General features: G+C 46.1%; 2 protein-coding genes across 3 annotated transcripts in view; one reads left to right on the top strand and one right to left on the bottom strand.

The window, feature by feature from the left end:
• The window catches only part of SLC49A4 (solute carrier family 49 member 4), a 65102-nt gene extending 60854 nt beyond the window's left edge, over nucleotides 1-4248 (top strand). The window contains exons 8-9 of the mRNA XM_086465772.1: nucleotides 593-775; nucleotides 4023-4248. Coding sequence (XP_086321898.1) covers nucleotides 593-775; nucleotides 4023-4138 — 299 coding nt within the window. The 3' untranslated portion in view covers nucleotides 4139-4248. The remainder of the gene's footprint in view (nucleotides 1-592; nucleotides 776-4022) is intronic.
• Nucleotides 4249-25527: 21279 nt separating this feature from the next.
• SEMA5B (semaphorin 5B) overlaps nucleotides 25528-26325 on the bottom strand; it is a 135678-nt gene continuing 134880 nt past the window's right edge. For both annotated transcript variants that reach the window (XM_086464975.1, XM_086464976.1), the window contains exon 21: nucleotides 25528-25683. In XM_086464975.1, coding sequence (XP_086321101.1) covers nucleotides 25528-25683 — 156 coding nt within the window. The remainder of the gene's footprint in view (nucleotides 25684-26325) is intronic.

Genomic DNA, 26325 nt, shown 5'->3' with positions numbered 1-26325 from the left:
CCATTCCTGCCAGGCGCTGGGTGCCCTTCATTTCCTTTTGAAGCCAGAAGGGATTCAATGTGTTGCAGCTCAGGCTATGCTGAATACTAATGTCTTGTTATCTGGTAGATCATTAGTATTTATTTGTAAAATAGAAGCAAAATTAGTTTTGACCTTTAGAGCTAAGTCAAAAGGTTGATCTATGTCCATTTCCAATTTGGTACATTAATTGCTCCCTGTACTAATTGTGTCTAGGACAATAGTTTCTGTTTATTTCAGAGGTGAATCAAACTGTAGGTGATGCTTCGCATTCATAATTTTGTTCTGTTTGTTTTACTTAGAAGTGAATTCCGAATCACTGAATGTGTCTTCATGGGTTCTGTTTTTTGGAAAAAAAAAAAAAAAAAAAAAAAAGTATTTCTAATGTTTTTTTCCAAATTAATGCATGCCTTCTGCCTAAAACTAGTGGGATGTGATATGCTTTATGATACGCAGAGGATAAAAATAAGTTTATGCATTTTTCAGTTACTGAGGTATTAGTATTCTTGGCAGCTCTGAATAGGAGGAAAAAATGCCAGCATGAAATTAATAACTGTTTTTGTTTCTTTTATAGCTACACTGTACACATCCTGCATTTTGTTGGGTATATTCCTCAACAGCAGCGTACCAATATTCTTTGAGCTCTTTGTGGAGACAGTCTACCCTGTTCCAGAAGGGATTACCTGTGGAGTTGTCACCTTTCTGAGTAATGTGTTTATGGGAGTGCTTTTGTTTTTCCTCACATTTTACCATACAGGTAAGAAATATAAGCCACTTTGAAAATGTAATTCTGTGTGAAGACATACCCGTGTCAGTAAAGGGAGCTTTTGCACATACGATTTCTGTTAATAATCAAATGTTTGGATCCCTATATGTAGCAGCAAGGGAGAAGAACTTTAATTACTCTTTTCTATATGATGCTAATAAAAATGAAATGCTGTAGTGCAAGATGTATATAGTCATACTCTACTTAGCATTTGCTGTAGCCAGAAACCATCAAGATACACCCTGTTGTCATATATTTGTAAAGCCCCGGGGTAACATGACCATTTATAACGTTTGCATCTATGGGTGTTCAAACCACAGTAAAGCTAACCCAGTCTCATGCTTCAGGGTGTAACAGTGTTGCCCAGGAGGGGCAGAGCAGAAGTGCCTCGTTTATGGTCAGTTCTGTTCAGTGGGTTGGACATACATTGCAGGGAGAGAGCATCACTTGACCACTGCTCAAAGGATGACAAAATACTCATTCCTTTAGATAATCTAGTGGCCTAATGAGGCAGAACAGTGTTTTGCGTGATGTTTTCATGAACTTCTCCAGACTGTCTCATCTCTCAAGTATTACTTGCTCCCTCATAATTCACGATCGTAACTTTCAACTCGCTGTTTAGTAGACTATAATATTTATTATTACTCTGAGCTGTAAAGTAAGAACCCATCTTGTTTTCAAAGGGCAGTGGTCTTTATGAATGGTTTTCAAAGATGCAGATTCTTGGGTTATATTTTGTGGTTGTGGCCAAGGTTTACTTCACGATGAAAGATTTGTAAAGCAAAGTTTTGCTTTGGAAGCATTAGAAATTGTGAACTTTTATATATTCCTATGAGTGCGTGTACTTCCTAAGATGGTGTGTTTTATAACCAGGAGACTGACAAATTTCAGAATGAATTGTGCTTGAAATTATGCAGGATATAGCCTGGGGCAGATTTTCATCGTGGTTAGTGTGTGTTTCTGCCAGGGAATCACAAGCAGGTTAACAACCCTGTTCCAGATTGTGGTCTGTGAACATTAACTGAGATTTTTTTTTAATTTTTTTTTTTTTCAAATACTGACATTGAACTGCATGATTGTAAAATCTGAATTCCATCCCCAGTAGCCTCAGGGGGTGTGATATTTAGTCTTTATGTTTTAAAGAATGCTTTTATGATTAGTATTAATTCGTGTGAACTCTGTTCACATATACTATTATTTCCAGCATTTACACCTGAGCTGAAAAGATCAGTAGAATATTCTGAGAATTTTTTCAGCATTTTTCAGTGTTACAATTCAGTGCTTGGAATGTCTCACTTCTGACTGAAGAATTACGGTGAAGTGAACTCGTTTCCTCATAAACAGGAAGGGCCATTTTTTGTCTCTAGTATTTCTTTCCCTCGCAGGTATCAGTAAATGCAGTTAAGGATAAACCCAAAACTAGTATATCCATACACTTGGAATATTTTCCCTGTTTCTTCAAAGGAAAAAAAAATAAAGGTAGTTTGTGCTTAGGACAATCCATTCTCTGCAATGCTGTTTCACAGATGATCAAAAGTACAAGAGCTCACGTGGTCACCGCGGGGGTTCAATGCCAGTGGGTGCTATTGGCTCCTTTAATAAAAACATCCTCTAGAAGGCAGATAATGATCTGAAACATTTGCCTTTCATTTGATTCAAATGCATCCTATGATGGCATTCAAGAAGCTTACAGGTAAACCAGAACGTAGTCAAATTCATCTTGTTCCCTCAGTCTTGCTTTTTAGGCCAAATAATCTTTCACTAGTTTTAATTCTGATTTCTCTCTTTTTCTCCTCGTACTCTGATACTGCAAAGGCTGTGAAAGAGCCAAGCCCCAGAAACTTGCCAGTGCACTAAAGATTTTGGTCCAGGTAGCATGGTGGAGGTGTAAACCTCTCTAAAGCTCAGCCTCCCTGCTAGCGCTGTGCCCTGAGACCCAAGGCTGCAGCCTCTGGATGCGCTTTCCTTCGCCTTTCCTGCAGGGACTTCCAAGGGAAAAACGACAGTACATCGACCTTTAGCTTCACACGATCGATGTGTTAGTGTGCATCGCCAGTGCTGACACAAATTCTGGATTACAAAAGACATGAAGGATTCACAAGTTAAATTTGGTCTTTTGGGGTATTTGGGTTAAAGTCTGTTTAATCCAATTAAGCGAGAGCATTGTAAGGAAAATAATAGCGAAGCGTTTGCCTATTGACTTCTGGCATCACATAACACGGTATTCGCCAAGCCTAGGAAAATTTTACTAAGGTTTTAATAAGATTGCTGCCTAAACAAATCCATAAGGGGTTTTAGTGGATGACAGAGGGTGGTGTTGAAGGTTACTGGGTTTTAGGCTTTCTGACTTTTGTCCTTTGCATTGTGTAATATAGTTTCTGCTTTTTCTTTTAGCACTGTAAATTACAGATTTAAGAAAGTAGCAGTGCTGAAGTATTGATTTTGATTAACTCAGACCTTGAGGGAGAGTTTAGATTCTGTAAAAATAAATTAATAATAAAGGAGACTTGAAAAAAAAAAGGAAAAAGGAGGAAAACACCATCTCCAGTAAAATTAATGTTTCTTCAGTAAATTGAGGGATTTTAAGAAAAGGAAATTATGGTGCACTCATTAAAAAACCTGAATAAAGCTGCTAATCAGTAGTCAAATATCTGATGATAGGATTTCTGAATGTGGAACGCAGGCTTTTAAGAGCAGTACATTATGTCTTAACATCTAGAAAGAGGCTTCCGAGGAGCTGTTTGTGCAACTAGTTTTAAATTGAATTGATTGTACTACTCACAGGTTTCTTCTGAGAAATTGGTTTTCCCTCCTTATCCTATGTAGCAGGTTTGATTCAAAATCAAATCCTGCTTCTTCTTACACTTTTAATTTGTTTTCAATCCATAGAAATCAAAGAACTAACGAGTAGAGTCTTTGGAAGTGGTTTATTCTCCATTTGCAAGGATAGATTTTATTTCCCCCCACTGCCCTCTTCTCCCCGTTGGCAGGTTGAATAAGGAAGATTAACATTAGCTGGAGGCATTAGTTTTATGTGTGTATATATATATATATATTCATAAGGCATCCATGGAGAAGTCTCATAGACCATGTTAACAATCTATCGATCAAGGGCTGTCAGGATTTTGTTCAGAACACAGCAATTTCCTTCAAACCCGCCATCAATCAAAGATTTGGTTGCTTTAAACATGGAACATGTTTGGTAACTCTGAGGTTGGGTCTGTTTTCTGCTTTACAGAGTTTTCCTGGTTCAACTGGTGCCTGCCAGGGTCGTGTCTGCTCAGCCTGCTCCTCATCCTGTGCTTCCGCGAGTCCTACGACAGACTCTATCTCGATGTCGTTGTCTCCGTGTGATAACGCTGGACTGGTGAGGGGTTGGAAGAGACTGGAAGTCGGTTTTGCAGTCTGCACATCTGCCTGGATTTGCACGGCTCAACAGTGGAAAAACAAATTACAAGACTTAATCGTGGCTTTATTAGAGCGGGTGAGGGAGAGGCTGTTCTTCTGTTCAAGACCACCTTGATTTGCGATAAACGTGGAACTTGAGTGGTGATAAAGATGCCGAAATGCACAAAGAGAATATATCTGATGTACAGGTGCCGGTGCCAGAGCTGGTGCTCTCTATTTAAAAGGCTGTTGATGTAGCAATGAGGTGTACAGTTGTGTGTGTGTGTGCGTGTGTGTGTGTGTGTGCTGACTCACGGTTACACGCACCAGGGTACCAGTAATCTTCAGAGTCTTCTATCAGAATAGAAATAGTGAATAATCCTAACCAAAAAAAAAAAGATAAAAGGAAAAAAAAAATCTTTTATTTTAAAGATCTCTCTATTAAATCGCTAGTCATTTGTATAATGAACGTCCATGAAGCAGTTAAGCTAAAACGATTTGGTGCCTGTACACTACATTTACATTCTAATAAAGTAATTTCTGATATAAGACACTGGTACCGGGGTTTTTAGCCATACTAAATATCCCAAACAATCTTTGCAGTGTTGTAGAGGAGTTTGTTGTCACCCTGGAGCACATGTAAACGATAGCTTTAGCTGCCACTGAAACCCAACTTGCACCACAGTCGCCTCTGAAATGCCATCTTGGTTCCGTATCTCCTGAATATGGAGCATCTGTGGTGTATCAGAAGCTTACTGGAGAATCACTCTTGGTAAATGTTGCTGTTTTAAAGGCCACCACTGTGTCACCTTTTCATCCCCTGTCTCCAGTACTGCCTTTCTTACTGTGAAGACCTGTTTGTGCCACCGAATACTGTGGGAGTGGGTGTGCGAGTCCCACTAGTTCTCTTCTGATACTCCAAGGTGTGCGTGGTTTTTAGGATTAGTTTATGATTGAGGGTGCCTAAACAATATTGTTTGTTGATCCAAGTCTTTAAAATCACTTTTTCCTAAAAAAATATTTCTAGTTAATGAGGCGCCCTGATGGCAAAATGACAACGAGTTTGACAATGAGAAATAACTCGTGAGTTTTGGCATAATATGGGAAATACAATGCCAGCTCTTTTTATCAGTACTAATCTGTGGTCGTTCTGGCCCTTACTTGAACATAAATATTAAAGACACTTTGAATAGTTTTTTAACTCAATTTTAAACCTGCTAAAAATTTCTTAATTATATTCTTAGACTTCAGCATCATTTACAGTATTTCCATGTGTGTGTTCTGTGCTTTGTGTTAGGGGGGTGGGTGTGTGTGTGCGTGCGTGCATATTTATATCTATGTATACACGAATAAAACTTATATATATGTCTTTTATATATAAGTTATATAAGGGTGTGTGTTTACATAGGTTTCTTTTAAGTAAGCCTGTCTCTGGATGGTGGTGTGCCACTGTTTGTAACTAAACCAGTCACTGCCGCGAGCGGGAACGCGTCCGTACGCTGCCTGCGACCTGATTTCTTTTCGGGGCTGAATGATCTCCTGTCGTAGCGATTTCATCGCAGGGGGTGCGGGTACCTGTTGGAGGGGGCTGGCGTGCGGGGTTCGGCGTCCGCAGGCGGCTGAATCAAACGCCCTTTGCTCCTGTGCGGGGCTCTTCTCTGCCGCCCTGGGGTGACACCACACTGTAAGCTTGCTCAAATGAACCCTGAACTGGGCGCTGCCGTTCAGACACGGATCCGTTCATTCTCTCTGCTCTCCTTCAGCAGAGAGAATATGCACTAATACCTTTAACTCAGGAGTGTATCTGTGCAGTAAAATAAAACAAGCTGTTCCCTGCTTTTATGTTTTCAGAGCAATGGGTGTATTTTCTGTAGTAACAGAAAATTGACTTTCCTCGTTGCCTATATCAGCTACTAAACGATCTTTTCTGTCTTGAAGCAGAAATGGAGCTAACCTACACTGGGGTGACTAAATCAATCTAACCAGCATGTTCAGATCCACTGGCATCATCCTCTTACCGGTTTTCAGATGAGTGGTATTAACTGTCCAGCTTCTTTTTACTATGTTTTTAGTGCCTGGAATAGTTTCAGTATCCAGTAGCTGCTGCTACCTATTGTCTTCTGAAACTAAGGATCGCTTGCCAAGAGTCTGATTGGAGTTGCATTGTCATGGCAGAACTGCAAGCTTGGATGGCTCTTCGGAGCTCTGCTTCTGCAATTTACTGTAGCTATATTAAGATTAAAATTGCACAGCCCAGGCACTGTCCCGAGTGACAGAGATTTCTAATCCTTTCACTGTCCCAGCTATTTTAAGATGGAGAAGCACTTCAGGCGGTGTCCAGACCGTAACCTATTCTGCCTCTGTTCCAGAAAGCATCAAACAATTCAAAATATTTGTCAGTGATGCCAGATGCAGACTGTCTGTACAGTCAGGGGAGAAGAGAGAACATCTTGGGTTTTTTTCTGAGTTGGTGTGAATTGCTCACTGCTCTCCTGAACTTTGATGCTTCGACAGAAGTTTCTGTGTGTGGTGGGCTGACCCCAGCTGGATGCCAGGTGCCCACCAAAGCCGCTCTATCACTCCCCTCCTCGGCTGCACAGGGCAGAGAAAATATAACAAAAGGCTCAAGATGGGGACAGGGAGATCACTCAGCAGTTACCATCATGGGGAAAACAGACTCTGCTTGGGGAAATTAATGTATTACCAATCAAAAGAGAGTAGGATAATGAGAAATAAAACCAAATCTTAAAAGACGCCTTCCCCCCACCCGTCCCTTCTTCCTAGGCTTAACTTCATTCCCAATTTCTCCTCCTTACCCCCCTGAGTGGCACAGGGGGACGGGGAATGGGGGTTGTGGTCAGTTCATCACACGTTCTTTCTGCTGCTCCTTTGTCCTCAGGGGGAGGACTCTTCACTGTTCCCCTGCTCCAGCATGGGGTCCCTCTCAAGAGGAGGCAGTCCTCCACAAACTTCTCCAACATGAGTCCTTCCCAGGGGCTGCAGCTCTACACAAACTTCTCTAGTGTCGGTCCCTTCCATGGGGTCCTTCAGGAACAGGCTGCTCCAGCGTGGGCCCCCCGCAGGGTCACAAGTCCTGCCAGCAAACCTGCTCCAGTGTGGGCTCCTCTCTCCAGGGGGGGCACAGGTCCTGCCAGGAGCCTGCTCCAGAATGGGCTTCCCATGGGATCACAGCCTCCTTGGGGCATCCACCTGCTCTGGTGTGGGGTCCTCCAAGGGCTGCAGAGAGGTAGCTGCTCCAGCGTTAACCTCCATGGGCTGCAGGGGGACACCTGCCTCACCATGGTCTTCACCACAGGCCGCAGGGGAATCGCTGCTCGAGCACCTGGAGCACCTCCTCCCCCTCCTTCTTCACTGACCTCGGTGTCTGCTGAAATGTTTCTCTCACACGTTCTCACTCCTCTCTCGCTGCAATTCCTGCTGCACAATAACCTTTTCCCTTTCTTACACACGTTACCACAGAGGCGCTACCACCATTGCTGATGGGCTCGACCTTGGCCAGCAGCGGGTCCGCCTTAGAGCCGGCTGGCACTGGGTGTGTCAGACACAGGGGAAACTTCTAGCGGCTTCTCACAGAAGCCACCCCTGTAACCCCCCCTCTACCAAAACCTTGCCACGCAAACCCGGTACACTGTGTCTGTCTTGGGCACTTAGTGTGTGGTCTTAATTACAGCCCTCAGTGCCTCTGCAGCAAAGTAGAGACGCTATCCAGAGCTGAGCGGCATGCCCGGGCTCTGCTGGGGACCTGCGCTGGGGCTGCAGGCACTGTTCTGCAGTCAGGGCTTAACCACAGTTCCCAGCAAGTCTGATGGAAATCTGCCTGAGTGAAAACCAAAGGATTGCTCTGAAATTATTTGAAGTTGTCCAGGACACTGCTGCATTCCACACACACCGTGTTCAGGCTTTAGGATTTTATTAGATTAGCAAGTCTGGCTCAGGATGGAGGTGAGGATTGCGCATGTGCTTGCTGAGACCTCTGAAAAATATTTTATCCCCATCCGTGCCCAGCAGCAGCATCCTTCTGTGGAGGAGCAGTCCATTTCGTGTCAGTAACGCACGTCAGCCCCTGGGAATATTACTGGGACAAGGGCTGTTTGGATTTACTAAGGGTCTGAGCTGTCGGGGTAACCACAGGTCATTGGAAGTTAGGAGCCTGAGGCTGCAGGGCAAGCGCTAAGCGGTGCTGATACAGTGAGCGGTAGTGGAGGTTGGGCTCAAAGCAGTTGATATTTCTCTTACTCATTAGTGAAAGTTCTAAGTCTCAACTTTTGAGTCAGTCACAACGGGGTTTTTAATCTAAATGAGGCTTTACCTTGCACTGCCCCAGAGCAGCGACGTGGGCTGCTGCTTGGCCTGTGCCTTGCAGCAGAGGAAGGTGCCCAGGGAAGTCACAATATTTGCTTCTCTTCATGGCCCCTAAGTTCACGGCCTTGAAGAACTTTTTTTCCCAGCAGTGCAGAGCCCCCTAACAGGCCAGTAATTGTGCTGTGTTTTATGTTGAGAACGCTGGGAAGGATGCTCTGCAGTGGCCGCTCTCTCTCAATAGTTCTTCATTTTTAAGTATGGGCTGCTCCTCGGGTTTCTGCTGGGCTCACTAACAACCCTGTTCAGCTTCTAGAGCTGCTGGCTTTTCGTCTTGCGAGCTGCGGAGCTGTGCCAGCTTTTGTGCTGCTAATGAGGAAGCTGAGGGTTAGTGACGTGGGCTCCACTTACAGCACTGTTTACTGGCTCTGGGCACTGCTGCTACCCGTTAATTTCCTTTTGATTCCTTCCCCTTCCCGCGTGGCCACCTGCTCCCCTGAGCTGGAGGTGTGGCAAAGAGGTTCCGTGCTCCCAAACCAGTTTTAGAGCGATGGGTTGGCCGATCATGTACATAATGTACATAAACCCAGCCATTTTTAGAAAATCATGCAAGCTGGAAGGAAGTGCAGACCCAAGGGATTTTGCACATATGTGAGCAGATAGTCTGGTTTTAGACTTCAAACGTATAATTTGCTTGAAACGTATAATTTTAGCTCCCACACCTAGAGAGGCCAAGCAGACGGGCACCGTGCATGTTAGGTACTGAGATTCGTGGCGTCACGGAGTTGTTCCCAACCATCTGACAGAGCTGACGTGAAGTGGGGGGTTGTCTTTCATCTTGGAGTGGGTTGGAAAACCCCAGGCTGCGTCAGTGTTTGCACTGGTGACTTGGGGGAGTAGGAGGGGGTGGGTCCGGAAGGCAGTTCAACATGAAATGCTGCGTTGAGTTGATCAAATCCAAATACAATTTGAAGTTTTGTGGTGACAGGGATGTTCATACCTGGCTTGTTCTGTGGTAAACTTGGCAAGTGACTGTGTAGCTTACACTGCAACATAAACGAGCTGAATTGATTGATATGCATATATTGGCTGTTGCTAGAAAGGGAAGTGCTGTTTAATTGTGAGGATTGACTGAAATACGAAAGGGAATTATACCATTTGCACGGTGGATATTACTGTCTTGTAACGCTGCGACATCGGGGGGTTAATGTTTCATCTTCATTTCTTCTATTGGGTCACTTGCAAACAATAAGTATCTATGACAAAGGTGTTTTTATGTTTCATTAGGTTTGGGGAGGGGTGTCTTTTAAACTGAGCGTGGATCATTGTACCAACTTGGCAAGACAAACGCTACGCTGGTAAGGAAGCACACGTGAATATTTGGTATTTGGCGTTGGTGCTGCCCTTCTCAGTGTTGTTAAAGCACCGGGCCTGGGGAGCGGGGATGTTGTGTGTGCGAGGAGGCAGCGGTGCTCGCGGATGCACAGTCGTGCAAGGGTAGATGCTGACCCTGCCGAAAAACAAGAACTTCATCATCTCATGGGTCCCAGCATCGGGGCTGGGAGGAGGGGGAGAGCACGTGGAGCGGATGAAAGAAGCTGCCTCGTGGCTGCTGCTGCGCTTCTGACAGAGAGACAACCTCCAGGCTCACTGCTTCACATGTGAGAGATCCCGAGTATCAGCACAGGCTTCCCTCATTTCCCTGCAGTCCTTACTGCTGCGGGGTGGGCTGTACCTGGCACAGGAATATCTGCCTTGCTTCCCCCAGGAGCGTCGCTTCAGACGGCGGAGGAGAACTGCCGCAGAGCCGGCGGCAGCCCAAGTCAAGTCAGAAGATGATGTCAATCCGCTCATAATTTTTGCAATTTGTGATTCAAGACAGATGAAACTAATAAATAGCAGAAGAAATGTAACTCTGTCCGAAGTTTTGACAAGCAAAAGCAAATATTTGTACAGATGTGCTGGCTCCTGCCTTTTACTTGGGATCACCACGTGTTTGGAGCCATTCATGCCCACCCGGAGCGTGGACCCGCTCCCGCAGCCCCGGTGCTCCTCCTGCCACTGCTCAGCCCCCAGCACTGCTGCGGGAAGCTTCGTGCCTAGGCCGGGGGCAGCGATCGGAGCAGAGGGGGAGAAGGGAAGGGCTGCAGGATGCCCAGAAGGTGTGACGTAGGTGAGCACCTGGGTTATTTGCACAGGAGGGATGTCTTCTGCAGCCCAGTTTTAGCAGCGTTTCATTTTTTACTTCCTCAGCAATGAGGTTCTGACCTTTGTTTATGGCTGTGGGACGCAGCGTAGAGGCACTGGGTTTTCCAAGGTGTGGCAGGGAAGGCAGGTGGGACTTGCTCTCTGCAATAACAGCTTTTCATTCCACAGTCTCTCCCCACGAGCGTCCTCCATGTGAGTTCTCTGCTTGTTACATCTGGACAGACTCGTGCTCACTTTGTATCACTGCATGAAGAAAATACCATGAGCAAAACCTTTTTTTCTTTATGGGGAGCTTTTCCCTTTAGGCTCAGGCCACATCTTCAACTTTAGTCCATCTGTTTGTAAAAGCCAAAAAAACCCCAGCCCTGTGTTTTCCTGTGCAGAGGGGATGTGCAGGTTTGTGTGACGCTGGGGCGCTGCCCTTGCTTGGTCACAGAGCTGCTGGGGGGCTCGGGGAAGGGATGCTCTTGCGTGGGGTACCTTGCTCTCACCACCTGTAAGAGGGGAGGGGGGTGCCCCATGTCCCTCCCCAGGCACTCGCTGCAGGCAGGGCTGGGAGGTGCTTTGGGATCCTGTGAGGGATGGGGCTGGAGCAGGGCATGGGAAATGCCCTGTTTGATGGGCTGCGTGTCCTCAGCCTTGAGACTTCTGTGGGGAGTGCGGACCCTGGGTTTCTCTGCCTGGCTGGCGTAATCTGTAAGGCATAGACAGTGTGTAGGGTGTGGACAGAAACCCCTCTGGCAGGACAGGTTACATGGGCACACCGGTGGGGATTGGTTATGCGTAGGGAAGGGATGCTGGGGGAGCCCGGCTGCCCAGGGCGGTCAGGGGGGTGCGGAGCCCCCAGGCTGTGTCCGGCTCTCTGGATGCCCTGGATATGCAATCAAAGCTACGATGCGAAAACAGAGTTGGCTCCCTTGCCCTGGCCGCTGCCTGTACCTCTCCTGCCTGCACCAACCTTTCTGCTGCCACCCATCACCTGGGCTGAGCAAGCCCTGCAGAGCCACAGGTGTCCCCGTAGGTGACCACCGGCTGCTGCTCCCCCGAGGACAATGATGTATTTTCCAGATATATTTGTTTTCTCTGCCTATGGCATTTGTTAGATTAAAAATCCCTTTTTCCCCTACCAACTTTAATGTCTTCTGCTGTGCATTTTAGAAACAAGTACTTGATAAGGTGGAAAAAACCCAGCTTTTAATGATGTGGTGCACGTAACAGTTGGGGTTTTTTGAACTGCATGAACATATGGAGAAGGAAGAGGGTTTTACGTGTTGCAGAGCGTCTTTGTAAACTATCCTCGACCTGTAAGACTGTTCAATTTTACTGGAGTTTGTCTGCATTTTACTTTTGTAATTTTTTTAATTATTTGATAAAATTTTATTTTAGGGCAAATTCTACTTTTTGTATGCGATATTCCAATGTGATGTATATTTATTTTTAAGAAAAGAATGTTGAAACCACTATATACTTGTCAATGTAACACATCCACTGTGTCATTTCTTTTTAAAACTGGAGTCTGACCGTGAAGTGCGTGTAGTTACGTACTGGCTGTTGCACATTAAAGAGGTTACTCAGATATGCTGCCATCACTGTTCATTAATTCAAAAAAAATACAGGGGAATAGTTTATTTCTGCAATAATATCACTGAAAAACACTGGAGATAGGTACTGCCACAAAATGGGGATTGCCTACTCTAGATGAACGTAGCCTCACCCAACCAACCCAGCCAACAGAGAGATTTCCATCGCTTTCAGCGGGGTTTTAGGGAGGGGGAATGTCTGGCCCCCCACTGTCGGACCAAAGGTCCCTGCAGACCAAGGGATGCAGGGGGTGGGCCAGGGCAGAGCGGCCCCCAGTGAGCAGGGGACCGAGGGAGGGGAAGGCGCTGGTGGCTGTGGCAGCCCCCGCTGTCCCATGGCACTACCCCGGCTCTGATTTCACACCCTGCCTCACCCGGGCTCACGGCTCAGGGTGCAGCAAGCCGGTTGATTTTGCTGGTTCCCATCATTAACATCTCTGTTTGGGCTTTTGGAAAGGTGAGCCTCCGTAATCACCTTCCTTGTGTTTATTCTGCATTAGTTGAAATGGACCCAGCCCAGGATCTCTTGATCCATGTTTATTTTCTAGGACCAGCTCTTCAATAACGTCCTGACTACTTACCAGGGAAAGTTTAAAATAGCCTCACATCCTATTAGTGCTGGGAAGAAATCTGTCAACTCCTGCATCATGGAATATCTAGGCCCTGCTATTCTTAGCATCAGTCTCTTTCCAGGCTATATATGGGAGCTTAAGTCCCCTCTGATGATATAGTTCCCAGTTGTATTTATCTTTGCAGTGTTACGGAAATCTCCATCCCTGGGGGCATGAGAGCTGAGGGTCCCTCTCAGATCCCTGATGTAGTTTTGTGTGTTGGTGAACACCCTATGCTCATTCTTTCTGAGGTGGGATTTTTGTTTGGTTTTCGGTTTTTTGTGTTTGTGGTTTTTTGTTGTTTTTTTTTTTTAACCCAGATTGTATTTTATCTTTGCTGTTGTTGAAATCTGCTGTTTCCCTGGCATGTAAATGACATTTATTCTCTCTTTCCCGATCAGCACATCCTTGCTGGGTGCTTGCTGGTGGCTCCCTCTCCAACCACATTGCAGTTGCATGTGGGCAGGCAGGACCTGTGGGAGCTGCTGGGCTGAGAGCCAGGCTGGGTGCAAGCACCTGGTGGTGTGTCCAGATGTGCCCAGATGTGGGGGAGCCACTCACAGGTACCTCACGTCTAATGGCTGCGGGACCAGCAGAGGCTGGGGAAAAAGTCAAGGCCACTTGTAAATGCTGGGTGTGGGTGTTTGGCGTCTCTGGGCTGCAGCCCAGCACCGGGGGATGCTGACATTGGGGAAGAGCAGCAGCAGCCGCAGCACCCAAACGCAGCTGGGCCTGCCTGCCCTCTCCTGCCGGGGGGTCACGAGGGCCCAGTGGCCGCAGTGCTTTACCTGCTCCAGGAGCACCATTCGGGCTGCAGCCGGGGAGTTTCGTCGGGAACTAAGGCCTTTACCTGACACATGCTGCTGACGTTCCTCTGCACCCACCACCGTACAAACACAAACTTGCAACTGGGGGACTTTTTTTTTTTTTTTCGGCACAACTTGGGCTTGAGCAGGCGGAGGGGAAGCCCAGGAGCATGCACCATGCCAGGACTCCTCACGAAAGCTGCTAGGAGCAGCAAGCTCTCCTCTCCCAGTACTGGTGCCAGCCAGTCACCCAGTGAAGTCATCCTTGGATAAGGGCTGCAAAACCCACCTTAACGCTTTGGGAGCCAAACGAGCACAGGAGCACAGCCCTGCAGCGGTGGGGTAGCCCTGGGCTGTCCCGAACTCTCAGCGGGAGGTTTTGCAGCAGGTCCCATGGCTGCAGGGAAGTTTCTTTTTGGAGCTTTCTGTTTTGCTCCATATCTGCAGGCAGGTCCCAGGGCTGGAGGGGCTCTGCTGGTGGCACCAGGATGGGCTGGACCTCTTCCCTGAGGGCTGCAAGGGCTGTACCATGACTAAGCCTGTCCATCCATCTGTCTGTCCACCCATCTGCTTGGCCACAGACCTACAGCCACAATAGGTACCCAGCCCAGGCACCAGGAGGCAGTGGGTGGGGGATGCGAACCTCCCCACGGGCAGCACGCAGTGAAACGCTGCCTCGGTGGGACCCTGGTGAGTGGGGCTCAAGAGACACAGGCAGAAGAAACACAAACAGCCAATGACCCCACTGTCTTCTGAACCTCAACCTCTCCCTGGGGCTCTCTGGACATGCCTTTGATTGCAGAGCCGATGGTTGGGATTGTGGATGTAGCTTCATGGTTGAGTTTTGGTGCTGAAAGAGCATCTCTGGTGGGCAAAGGAAAGGGCAGCTCTGAAGGGTTTGTGGTGAGCGGATGAGCAGCAGACACGTGAACTAAACCAGCACAACCTGATACAGAAGTGACTTCAACTGCCACTGAAGTGCAGAAAAGACCTTTTTGAGAGAGATTTTTCAGAATAGGTCTCAGCCTGTGCTAAAGCATTGCAGCTTGCCCTACCTTGTACACTCACGTGGGTCTTAAAGAAGAATTTTTTTTCTTGTTGGGGCAGGACTGCGGGCTTCTGCGCTGGCACGCAGAAGTGATGCTCAGAGCACGAGTCCGTACCTATTAGCTCCAGACCCTCCTTTGCTGTGACAGCACCCAGTGTGGCAGGGGCTGCCAGGGACCAGGCTGCTCCCCAGCATGGGCGGCCTCCACCAGGCAGCGAGGTTTGACTCTTCCAGTGCCAGAGGAGTGATGGATCAGCAGAAGACAGCAGTAATTGCCAGGAGGCTTTCAGGCAGAAAGCGAGGCTCTCGCTCGTGGACAGGCTGATGTAAGTCAGCATGTAAATTGGGTACAACATAAAACCAATTTCAGCTCCTATGAAGAAACTTATGAACAAAAAAATGTTGTTGCTACGAAATGTGAAAACAGAAAACAATGATGTGCCTCCTGCCAGGGTAATAAAAGTGTATCAGTGTTATGCCCGCTCTCTCTCGTACAGATCGCTTGCTCGTGACAGTAAATTAAGTACTGCAAAAATGGGTACAGTTTTTGCTGTGGCCATTGATGCTTCACATCATGGAAACATCAAATGTTTCTGATGGCTGCTCATTACCCTGCACTTGAGAGGGGAGCAATCCATTGCTGGCTCCATTATTTCCACGACAGCAAGGAAATGACTATGGGAGGTTTAGAAATGAAAGACTACAGCAAGGTTAGATGCATCGATCCTTGACAGCCTGTTGCTGTTCGCCGTGGTCAATGCTAACCCCAGGCCTGGGAGACACTACACTGTCTCCAGAGTGACGGAAAACCAGGACTACTTTTTGCTTCCAGCTAATTGGCAGGTTACAGACTGAAGTTTGACCTCGAAAATCTCCAGAAAACTTATTTTGAAGTGTGACAGTGGTATGGCACAGCTTCTCAGCAAGGAGACATCTCTGCCCCACAGCCAGAAGGCGCTTTGAGAGTTCACTGCGTACTAGATCTGCTTCAGTTCGTTCAAGGAACCGACAAGTTGGATCTTCCGTGTTCTGTAGAGATACACATCATGGAGCTGGCAGGCGGATGTGGCTGGTGTATAGCAGGCAAACGTTTCCTTCTGGTCTTTATAGCTGTAAAATGAGAGCAAGCTAATCTTACTTATGCTTGAGTTGTTGCCATGAGGTGGCCAAGGTAGGGTCAGTCACAACCAAAAAAAAAAAAAAAAGGTGATACAAACCTGCCCTGCGAGAACACCAGGGCAAAGCAGGAAAAGGTGAGAGTCTACCCAGCCACTGTCAGCCCCCTGAAAGCCAGGTTTACGTTTTTATCTCAACAAACAAAATCACCGGAGCCTGATTCAGTCCTTTCTCCAGAGGAAAATGGGTTTGGTTTGGGGAAATCACAAATAGATTGAAGTGCTGAAATCTGATCAAAGATGGGCTCTGTGAGGGGTTGTCCTGGGAAATGGGCTGATGTTTTACCCTCAAAGCCTAATTCTCTCCGTTTGTGATGACGTAAGGAATTTATTTTCTGTTCTTACCTCACATGCTGGGAGGGGTGTGTGGTGGGGTTGTATTGTTGGGTTGTTTGGTTTTTTGTGGTTTTTTTCTTTTGGAAGCAGGCTTGGACAGTGCTGAACTCTGCCAAGTTATTGAATAAATTGAACCTCAGCTTTTTTAAACAGAAAGTGCCATGACAACTCCGCAAGTGGCTTTTTATGAATGAACAAACCATGTCAAAATGCATTTCAGCTGTCATCAAAACAACATTTTTTAATAAACCTCCAAAACTTTTGGTAATTGAGCTGTGTGTTTGAAGTCTCTCGGCTGTATGCTTGAGGGGAAAACCCACAGAAGATACCATGGGAAGTGATGCTTTTGCAGGAGAGTGTTGACCCTCATGCACATTGAGGAGGTGCTTGCTCTGTGCTGAGCTCCGTGCTGCAGTGACTGCACTGAGCTGATTTCAGCTGACCCAGGGACTGTCCCCGAGCTTGGGGGCCAGGCCCCAGTAGCACAGCCCACAGCCACGTCTGCTTCTGCAGTTGACCAAAATGCCTGCATGGGTAGAGGGAAATGCAGGAGTCAGAGCAAGAGACTGTGACCATGTCTTGATGGGGGACTGGGGGTGCTGGTGGGGGAGCTGGGCACTAGTAGGGGTGCTGAGCACGGCAGTAGGAGACCCAGTCGGGGCTTTTTTTCATTGCCACAGCCTGACTGCTTTCCGAGGAGGGTCTCTGCACGATGCTCTGCCTTGCCACCACCCCTGGCAGCGTATGAGGATCACGTACGAAAGAGCTGAAAGCCTTGCGAAACATCAGGCTGCAGGATATTTCTTATTTCTGTGCTATCTGCAGGACGTGGTGCCTGTTCAGAGGAGGAAATTAACTTGGTCTGACACGACTTACTCTTGATAACGCCCTGGTGCCAATATGCAGCTGCTCTGCAGTGGTTACAGATCCTTCATCCAAGTCCCCGCTCCGGCGTTTTTCACAAGCACTGAGGTTAACTGGGCCAGGCTGCAATTCCTTGCCCTTCCTTTCCTCCATAATGCCAAGTGTTGGCTGTGCCATTGCCCAGGCGGATGCTGCACCAGCCACGGATGTTTCCAGCCCTTGATGGAGACGAGAACACCAGCGGAAGCGCTTCACATGGAGGGACAGGGCTAGGACGGGTTCTGCAACATCTGGCTCGGGGCGTCCCTATTGCAGGGAGCTGGGAGGACACATAGAGAAACAACTTGCAGGGGATCTTCTGCTTTTTCCTTTTCCTCCATTTCTATACACTCACCCCCCAAGCGCTGCCAAAGGCAGGCTGGAGGGGGCTGTGGCAGTCACTGCGGTCCCCGCAGGCAACTTTGCATCCTGGCCCCGCTTTTGGCCGTGCTGCTGCAGGTGCCCCCCAGCAAACCCCGTGGGCAGCGGGCGCTGCTCGGCAGCCCAGCGCCAGCAGTGCAGCCCTGAGGCTTGGGCTGGATAAGAATCACAGAATCACAGCGTGGTTTGGGTTGGAAGGGCCCTTAAATCCCATCTAGTTTCCACTCCCCCGCCATGGGCAGGGACACCTCCCACCAGACCAGGCTGCTCAAAGCCCTGTCCAGCCTGGCCTTGAACACTGCCAGGGAGGGGAAGCTGATGGGGACCCTGCAAGGTAACAAAGCTTTCACTGTTAACTTACACACAGTTAAGAATTAAAGAGGGAAAAGGGTACAGTTGGGCTGTGCAGTGGAGGTGAGAGAAAAAAAATGCACTGGGGCTACGAGTGAGACCGTTATGTTAATCAATCAAATTAACGACTGCAAAAAAATGTTGTTGTAGACAGATTTTAAGGAAATTGTAAATAGGTTCCAATGTGATACTTTGCTCTTATTGTGTGCAGAGGTGTCTTGATGCAAAACAAAACCATTCAGAAATGGCCTCCCCGTGTTACCGTGCAAACTAACTGGGAAAAAAAATCCATCTTATTCACAGCAAGTTTGTTTTTACTGATCTTGTGCCTCTCAATTACTTTTTAATGGTCTGCATTGAAAAGAAATTCCTGTATGCACACTTGAGAATATGAAAACACCCAAAGGATAGCTTATGATTTAGTAGGATTAAAGTATTATGTATGCAGGTGTAGCACGTTTCAGGTTATTAGTAATCCAATCTATTTTTTACGACATTATGGTGTAATTTTCTGTATGAAACTTCAATATAAGTCTTGAGCTGTATCGGAACATAAACTAAAATGTTCCTGACTCTGTCACTTTTCATGGTCTTTACTTTGATTAATAAATGCAACAAGAGCTATAACGTTCTTCAATACGAGGCTACAATCATCCTTCAATCAAAACGTGTCCCTCAGCTTTTTATAACTTTTCGCATCAATATGTAGGGCTTGAGAAGGAGCAGCGATAGGATTTCACTGCAACTGAGCACGTACACCTGAAAGGCTCTGCAGAAGACGAGTGTATTTTTGCTCGCTGCAGCTGGGCAGTCTCCTTGGCATGGTGAGCAGTCGTGTCCTTGGAGACTCGGTGCCACGTGCAGAGAGCGGGGGACCAGAGGGGAGATGCATACTGCATAACGGGATGTGGATTTGGCACCCCGAATTTCAGACAGAGTTGATTTTACCCCATTGGGCACCTTCCTCAGAAATACCATTTTTCAAATGCACCCCAAGTTTGGTGTGGGGCTGTACTCCAACATCCAGGCTTGTGTGGGAGGGGAGTTGAATTGCAGCAGCAGACTTCGGCATTAGTAACACAATTTTGTAACCACGTAGCCTACAACTCATGACAAATATAATCCAAACGTGGGCCTCAGGATGCAGCCAGAGCGCAGACCTGGAGGAAGGACGTATGCTGCAATTCCCCATCCATCCCCGCACAAGCAGCTGAGTGAATTTTGCCTTGTCCTTGGCCACTAACATTGTCAGGAGGAAGCTCCTCCACGTTCCTTCTGACCCGTCCTGCCAGCGCTGCCCAGAAGCCCCGGCCCCACCATGCATCAGCCACGGAAGGGAAATAACTCATAGGCTTGCCAGGTTGGTCTGTTTTATTTTCTGAATTATTCTTTACATTGTACAATATATAAAAATACAGAGTACCCAAAAAAAATTCACAGTGTCTAAAGGCAGTGATTACAGTCTAGGTCACCTTTATACTAAAGTACCATTAAGTTCGATTGCATAGGAAGGGTGATGTGCCTTCACAACAGAGTCCAATGATACTCTCCAGGTTTTGCTGTTTTGGGGCAAGCATTCTGTGTTCGCATAACCATGTCCCACGCATCCAAGATCCAGTATTTCATCTGTCACTCCCCCACCTCAATAACAAGCTCAATCCTACAATTTCTCTCTCACATACCGTTCAGCCTCCCTAAAGCCTCCGCTGTGGGAATGCTCCCAATTAACCGCATCGCTTTTAGGTACACGCAGGTCTGGATGTTATCTGAGGAGGGGTGTGCGGATGGAAACCACACTGTCATGCAGCTGGCTGGCTTTTACGTTGTTTGACATTTTGGTACTAAAAACATTTTTGCTTCAGTTATTAACGGCTCATCCATGCCGACCTCTGCTTGACTCCATGGCATGTGAATTAACAGCATCCTGCTCACAGAGGTTTCAGAACGAGAGTGAGTGTTAACACTTTCCACGATCAGATTTGTTTAAAAGCAAATAGCAGCTGGGACTTGCAGAAAGCCAAATGCTGCTCTTACAGCACTGAACCCTCTCGAATAGTCGGGGTGAATTTGCAGCTGAGGCTGGAGGCAGAATGGAACAAAACAGGTTCAAGACCCAAACTTGCGTTGAATGCTATTGAGCACCTGTGTTTGTGGCTATCTAAACAGAGGGGTGCTGGTTTTGCTCCTCCAGCCAGGACTAATGCAGACACTAAAACTTCCCACAGGGCCCAAAGGAGGAATTTCCAGGCAGAACAGCTGAGACTGGCTAAGTCCCACAAGGACCCAGCTCCAGAGGGGTTTCTGTCCAGTTTTGAAGGCTCTGGCAACCAGGCAGCATCAAAACTTGCGGATTTGCTCACCTACCCCAAATCTGCTCTTGAAGCTGCCTGAAGTTTCCTCCTAACAAGCTTAAGGGGAAGATTCACCTGTTCGAGTCCGGGCCTTGGCCTTGGTCACGAGGGCATTAAAGTGACCTGTTGGAAAAAAATAAATCCTTCAAACCCAATTTTCTGGGTATTTCTCTGTTACGCCAGACAGCTCCAAGGGGTGCCGTGCCCTGCCAGGCGTGGGGCTGGCTTGCGGCTGCAGAGCCTTGGCCACCAATGCTGGAAGCTCCAGAGACACCCAGGGCACCATGTGCCTGACTCGTGTGGCCTGGTGGCTTTTTTGGAACACTCTGAAAACAAAAAGCCATGGGTTTGCAGGGTTTCTCTTCCCTAAATTTTGTACTGAAACCTCCTAGTGCGATGACAAGGCAAGCCTTATAATGCCGACCAGTAACTCAGAAGGCAGTTGTTAACTTCTTAACATGGAAGATGACATTTTCCCCGTTCTAATAGATGATGTCTTCTGCTCTAATGGTACAATATTTGTTACTCCTACTTGCTATTTTAATTTTCTTTGCACAATTACTCCCTATTTATAATTAGAAAAACAATAGAGTGATACACATGAGAGATTTGGGAGGCTTATTCAGAAAATATAAGCAATAACAAGAATCTTTTTCTTAATCATTCTTAACCAGAATGATTTAGGGGAGAATCAGCATTTCTAACTAGAAAAATCAATTTTCTTTTCAATTAAAAGATTATATTTCATTTGCCTCAAAAGTGTTTTTTTTTTAAATCTAATGGAAAGGATACTAGATTTTTACAGGGTTTTTTCTTCACTTTGTCCCTGTAGAGTTTGAATACCAGCACTGCCTTTCTTATTCTAAGTTTCCTCTGCAGGCATTTTGCTAAATATATATATTGTGTGTGTATATATTATAAATATATACTGTATCTATCCACTGATAGATGTATACACTATTACAAAAAAAGAGTAAGCTGTTACACAAACTTTACATTTACATTTATATATATATTTATATATATATATATAAAACTCTCCCCCCACTACATTTGGTACAAGTAATAAATCAATCTCAGTGGACAGCAATTTTCTTTCCAGGTGGGCTTAACATCAGATTAACACCGGAGGCGTCAAATTGTCTGCATCAGACATGGACTCCGTTCCTACACTCTGTTGATTTCAAACCATCTCATTTTCTGAACGTAAGGCATTAGGAACAGTGGCAGTAAGACAACGCATATTCTTCTCCTATAGTATCTGTACAGTTCACGTATTTAAGAGCAGCCCGGGCTCATCTGCTGAACATTCAAGTGCACCTTTAGAGCAACAGCACCTCTTATGCCGTATTTTCATCGTCAAGTGGTTTGTCTGTTAGTGAGCTGCACAAGTTATTTCTGGTGAGTGACAGCTGATCAAGTAAAGCCCGACAGCAACAGCACAACACAGCCTGGATAACACCATAATGCACACCCCTTCTGGAGGGAGAAAGTCAGCCACTTCCATGCAAAAAGAAAGAAGAATGGCCTAATTAAAGACATTTCCGCTACATACTTGGCTGTAAGATTTCCATCATATTTTCCACACTGTATACCTGAATCTTATCCAAAGGGTTTGCAGAGAATCAGTGTTCCTAGACCAACACAGGAACTGCCCAGGGTTCCCCTTGTCTGTCTTACAAGCGAAAGAAAAAAAACATATACAGCAAGATGACTCTTTTGGAAAGCAATGCTCCCAAACTAAATGCATTTCCTGTGAACTGTAAGATGGCCTTTTAGGAATAGGAAATTTTAGCAAGTTTAACATCCAGCTGCAGGAGCAATTCAAGCTGCTACAGATATTACAGACCTGATGATCAAGCTGCCGAATTACCTGGATCACAAGAATATCACTGTACATGGTGTCATTAACCTGCCACGCATTAGAGAGCTCATAAAAAATGCAACTCTCGCACCGCATTAACATCATCTTTAAGGAACTGCACTCTCATGCAAACATTAATTGAGTAATAAGCATTCTGATTTCTTTTTTTCGCTCTCTCTCCCCTCTCCTGAGTTCTACTTTCTGCTCGAATGGAGTCTACAGACCCTTGCTGTGATTGCCAATTATATGAAAAAGGGCTGAATCCATTTGGATGGCTGGGTAGAAGCAATGTCTTGATGAAACTATAACCACATGCACCACTCTCAAAGCATCTGCCCTCCAATAGCCTACAAAATATCCACCTCCTGAGCACAATGGCAGTAATGGCCTATCTTGGTGAGCTGAACATTTAAATAATTTCTGCTGCTATGTGGCACTTTGGCGGGGGGGGGGGGGGGGCGGAAAAAATCCGTTTACATCATGTTGTTCTGTGAAGCCGAAAATGGAAAAATGTTTAAGGAGTGGGCTATAAAAGAAAAATAAAGGAAAAAATGGCAAATTAAAATAATTGCAAGGTTTGACTTGCTCGCATTCCCCCAAACTCCAGCTGCAATCCTGCCACGTGCATGGTAATTGCAGAATGTGTTGATACAGGGAATCTTCTCAAGGGGAAGCTCGGAGATAGCTTTAATTTTACAATGGCTAGAGTGATCTTGGGAGCCAATGTTTTCTTCTGAATCACATAAATTAGAGCTGGGAAATCCCATCCTGATAGTCTAATGTGATAACTTTCAACCCCTGGGCTACATACTTGTTAGAACTACTTTAAGTCAGAATTTTCAGTGTTGCTGAGGGGGATGCAGAAATTCAGTGAGACGGGGCAGACTTGTTATGGCACAAGGCACAAAGGCATCGCTCCTCAAACAGGATTTAGGGGCCTGGGAAGAGCCTCCCTGCAGGCACTGGTATGTGCTACCAGTGCTCTCCGGCTTCCCTGGTGGTCCTGCTTCACTCCTGCCACTCTCGCCCCAGCCATGCTGCCAGGGGACTTAGGGCCACCGAGCTGCTGTGCCTGCTTGGAGGGCTGCAGCAGGTTGCTTCAGACAGAGCTTCGAGGTCTGCATCAGCTCCTGACCCTGCTGCTTCAAATGCAAGTACATCTATCTAAGGGCACCTCTCTCTCTCTCTCTCTCTTCCTTCGTTTCCTCTGTTTCACCCAGTGAGATCAGAGCAGAAGCAGGATGAGCTGATAAATTAGAAAAACAACTGCTGAAAATGACGGGCACCACTGAGCCTAAGGTGTCCTTGTGACAGTGCTAATGACCTCACTTTATTACAAGTATCCCTACAGCCTTCAATCACTGCAAACTGAAGTCGACCAAAGTAATTTAAAAATGGGAGGCTACTTTATTCTTGCCTTCTGGTCAAACCACCATAACACAGGCTTACAGAGCCATGTTGGCTTTTCTTCGCAGGAAAAGCAATATACTTGTCACAAGCAACACAGTCTTTCTTCATTTCCTACCAGCTGCCTACGTGAAAGAGCTGAGTACACAGCCCAAGCTGGGCTTCCAAACAAGCAACTGCAAAGGAACAGCACTGAAAAACGATCCGTGTCAGCTTACAGCGAAATCTGAAATAAAGCGAAGACAAACGGGACTGCTGGGAACACGGCCGAGCCAACGGCCAAGCACGGGCATGGCAATTGCTCGAGTAAGATGCAGACGACAAAGCCAAGCTCGGGACCACGTGGAGCTCATGCGCGATTCAGGGTGTACTTTTATCTCATGCTCAGTATTGCAACAATCTAAAGTCCTTAGCATCAGGAGTTCATCATAAATATTTAGAAACACTGAATGATAACAGTGGTGAACTTGTTCACGTTGCTAACACATTGGATGTAATTGTACATTAAGCACCAGCAATAAGTTTCCTTTTTGCCAAACAATTATGTCAGACAAACATCTGGTTGTAGACAACATGGCTTCTGCATCAAACTAATACAGTTCTTATAGACAAGGTCACACACATACACAGAATTACATTTCAAGGCTGGATATACCGTTTAATAATGCTACCACCCCAATTTACTTCAATAGCTGCAGCAGCACTTGTTTGTTGGGTTGTTTTTGTTCAGAAAAATTAAAGAAATACTGGCAAACAACGCACACCACTCAGCTGTGTTACTATTTCATAGAGTACTGACTGGAAGACGCTATAAGAATGTGCAGCAGACTTTCTGGGTCACGTCAGACTATGGAAACATTCCTTACAAAAATACCCTCCCCCTGCAAAGTCAGAATTATTCATTCTTTGAAAGTAAATGAACTAAAAACCAACAGTAAAACAAGAGGAAAAATTAGCCCAAAGCATGGTGATTTCCCACAAGAAGAGCATGGCCTCTAAAGTTGCCTTTCCTGGCAGACGCAATCAGGATCAAAGCTAGAACAAAAAGAGTTAACACTGTCTCAGAAAAAAAAAAAAAAAGAACAAGAAAGAAAGCAAGCAAGCCCATGGCTCTTGTGCGGCAATCATCACATCTTTTTTTTCCAGTGATATAAACATCTTCGTTTGTTAGGCACTCCAAGTTCATGTCTCCGATGTTATTCCAACATTTATTTTTCTCAGTGTCTCACTGCCTGTATAATTTTCTTTTAATTAAGACTGGAAACATTCTGGAAAGCTTCTTTGGGTAATGCACTTTGTTTGTGTGTTGTTTCTCATCAGCTGAACTGCATATCACCAAAGAAGGCTGCAGAGAGTATTTCCTGTAATATGAAAAGATTCTGTTGATGATACAGGGAACACTGCCCTAGAAAGTCACTTTTTCTTTTTTTTCTTTTTTTCTTTTTTTTTTTTTTTTGCAGAAACATAAAAAAAAATCAAAAACGAAAAAAGGAAAAGAAAAAAGAAAACGTTCTTCAAGTTGTTGGCACGATGGAGTCACGCTCGGCCTGTCTTACGAGCTGCGTGTCACCCAGTGCACCATTGCTACCCTGTCTCAGGAAGGATGCTCCTCACCAGACAGACACCTTTGCCTCAGGAGGCCACCTCTTGCCTTGCTTAGAGTGCACCCACGTGTTGTGTGCTGCTGCGTGGTGGCCACCGAGCCCAGCACACAGCCACCTCCTTGACAACGTCAGCCTTGGACAGCAATGCTGATCTTCCAGCCATAAACAGCTGCAGTAGTAAAAGCCATCTCCAGCCAAATCTCCACAAAAGCTCTGCAGAATGGTCCATACGCATTTTTGTCCTTGTAAGGAGATGTGCTGTTTACAAGAAATACAATTAACCAAAGGAAAAAAAAAAGACCCTACTGTACAATATTTACATCTAGAGGTTGGGCCAGTATTTGGTCCATAAAATCAATTAAAAAAAAATTCATATAGGAAGCAATCCAGTCCTGTAGGATCTGTCCATCATCAGCTGTTGGTAAAGGTCCTTCCAGGGGAGGCCTCGGGCCTGTAGTCATATTTATTCAGTGTACTCGGGTAATAGGTTGTCGTGTACACATTGGTTTGCTGCAGCGGGTAGAAGTTGGTCCTGTCATCTGGTATCAAATTGTTCTTGTTAAGTGTCTGTAAAAGAGAAGAGGAGATGACAGGCATGGCAATGGTACCACGTAATTATTCTTTTCTACCTGCAGACACCTCCCTCTCACCTGCCTTCTCCATCACGGTCTCTGTTGCAGCCACCACCACCTTCCCTCCGGCTGGGAGAGTAAGACGGTACATCGTTCTCGCTATGGGGCTAGTCTGCAGGGGACCACAGCTCCTGCCAGGTCTCCTTTGGTGGACCTGTGCTCAGCTACTGCTAGGGCCAGAACCCAGAGCCTTCTCCAGAGACTCGAAGTCTCCTGGTAGATGGTGTGTTGTCTGAACATCATTGTCACACAAAACCATGCTGGGCCTACGTGGAAGTTGGTGATTAATGGCAGCACTCAATCTAATCTCTTCCATAATGCTCATGTTATAGCCTGCAGCTCCCTCCTCAAACCAGTTGCCAAACGGCAGCTTTTTCTCTTTGGAAGAGCAGGTGTGCATTTACCTGATCTCCATCTCCATTGGTAGATATCCAGGTTTGGACCCCCCGATATTAAGTGTGTCACTTCTGTAAGCTACAGTATAAGTAACAAATCATGGTCACTTTTGGAAAAACTAAAATGACTTAAAAAATTTAACAACCACAATTGTTGTCAACAATAACATAAAAAATGAGAA

Source organism: Leptosomus discolor, chromosome 5 (genome assembly GCF_034619465.1).
Source record: "Leptosomus discolor isolate bLepDis1 chromosome 5, bLepDis1.hap2, whole genome shotgun sequence".
In the NCBI taxonomy this organism is placed as follows: domain Eukaryota; kingdom Metazoa; phylum Chordata; class Aves; order Leptosomiformes; family Leptosomidae; genus Leptosomus; species Leptosomus discolor.
The sequence above is the reverse complement of the archived record's forward strand: the minus strand, read 5'-3'. Positions and strand labels throughout refer to the sequence as shown.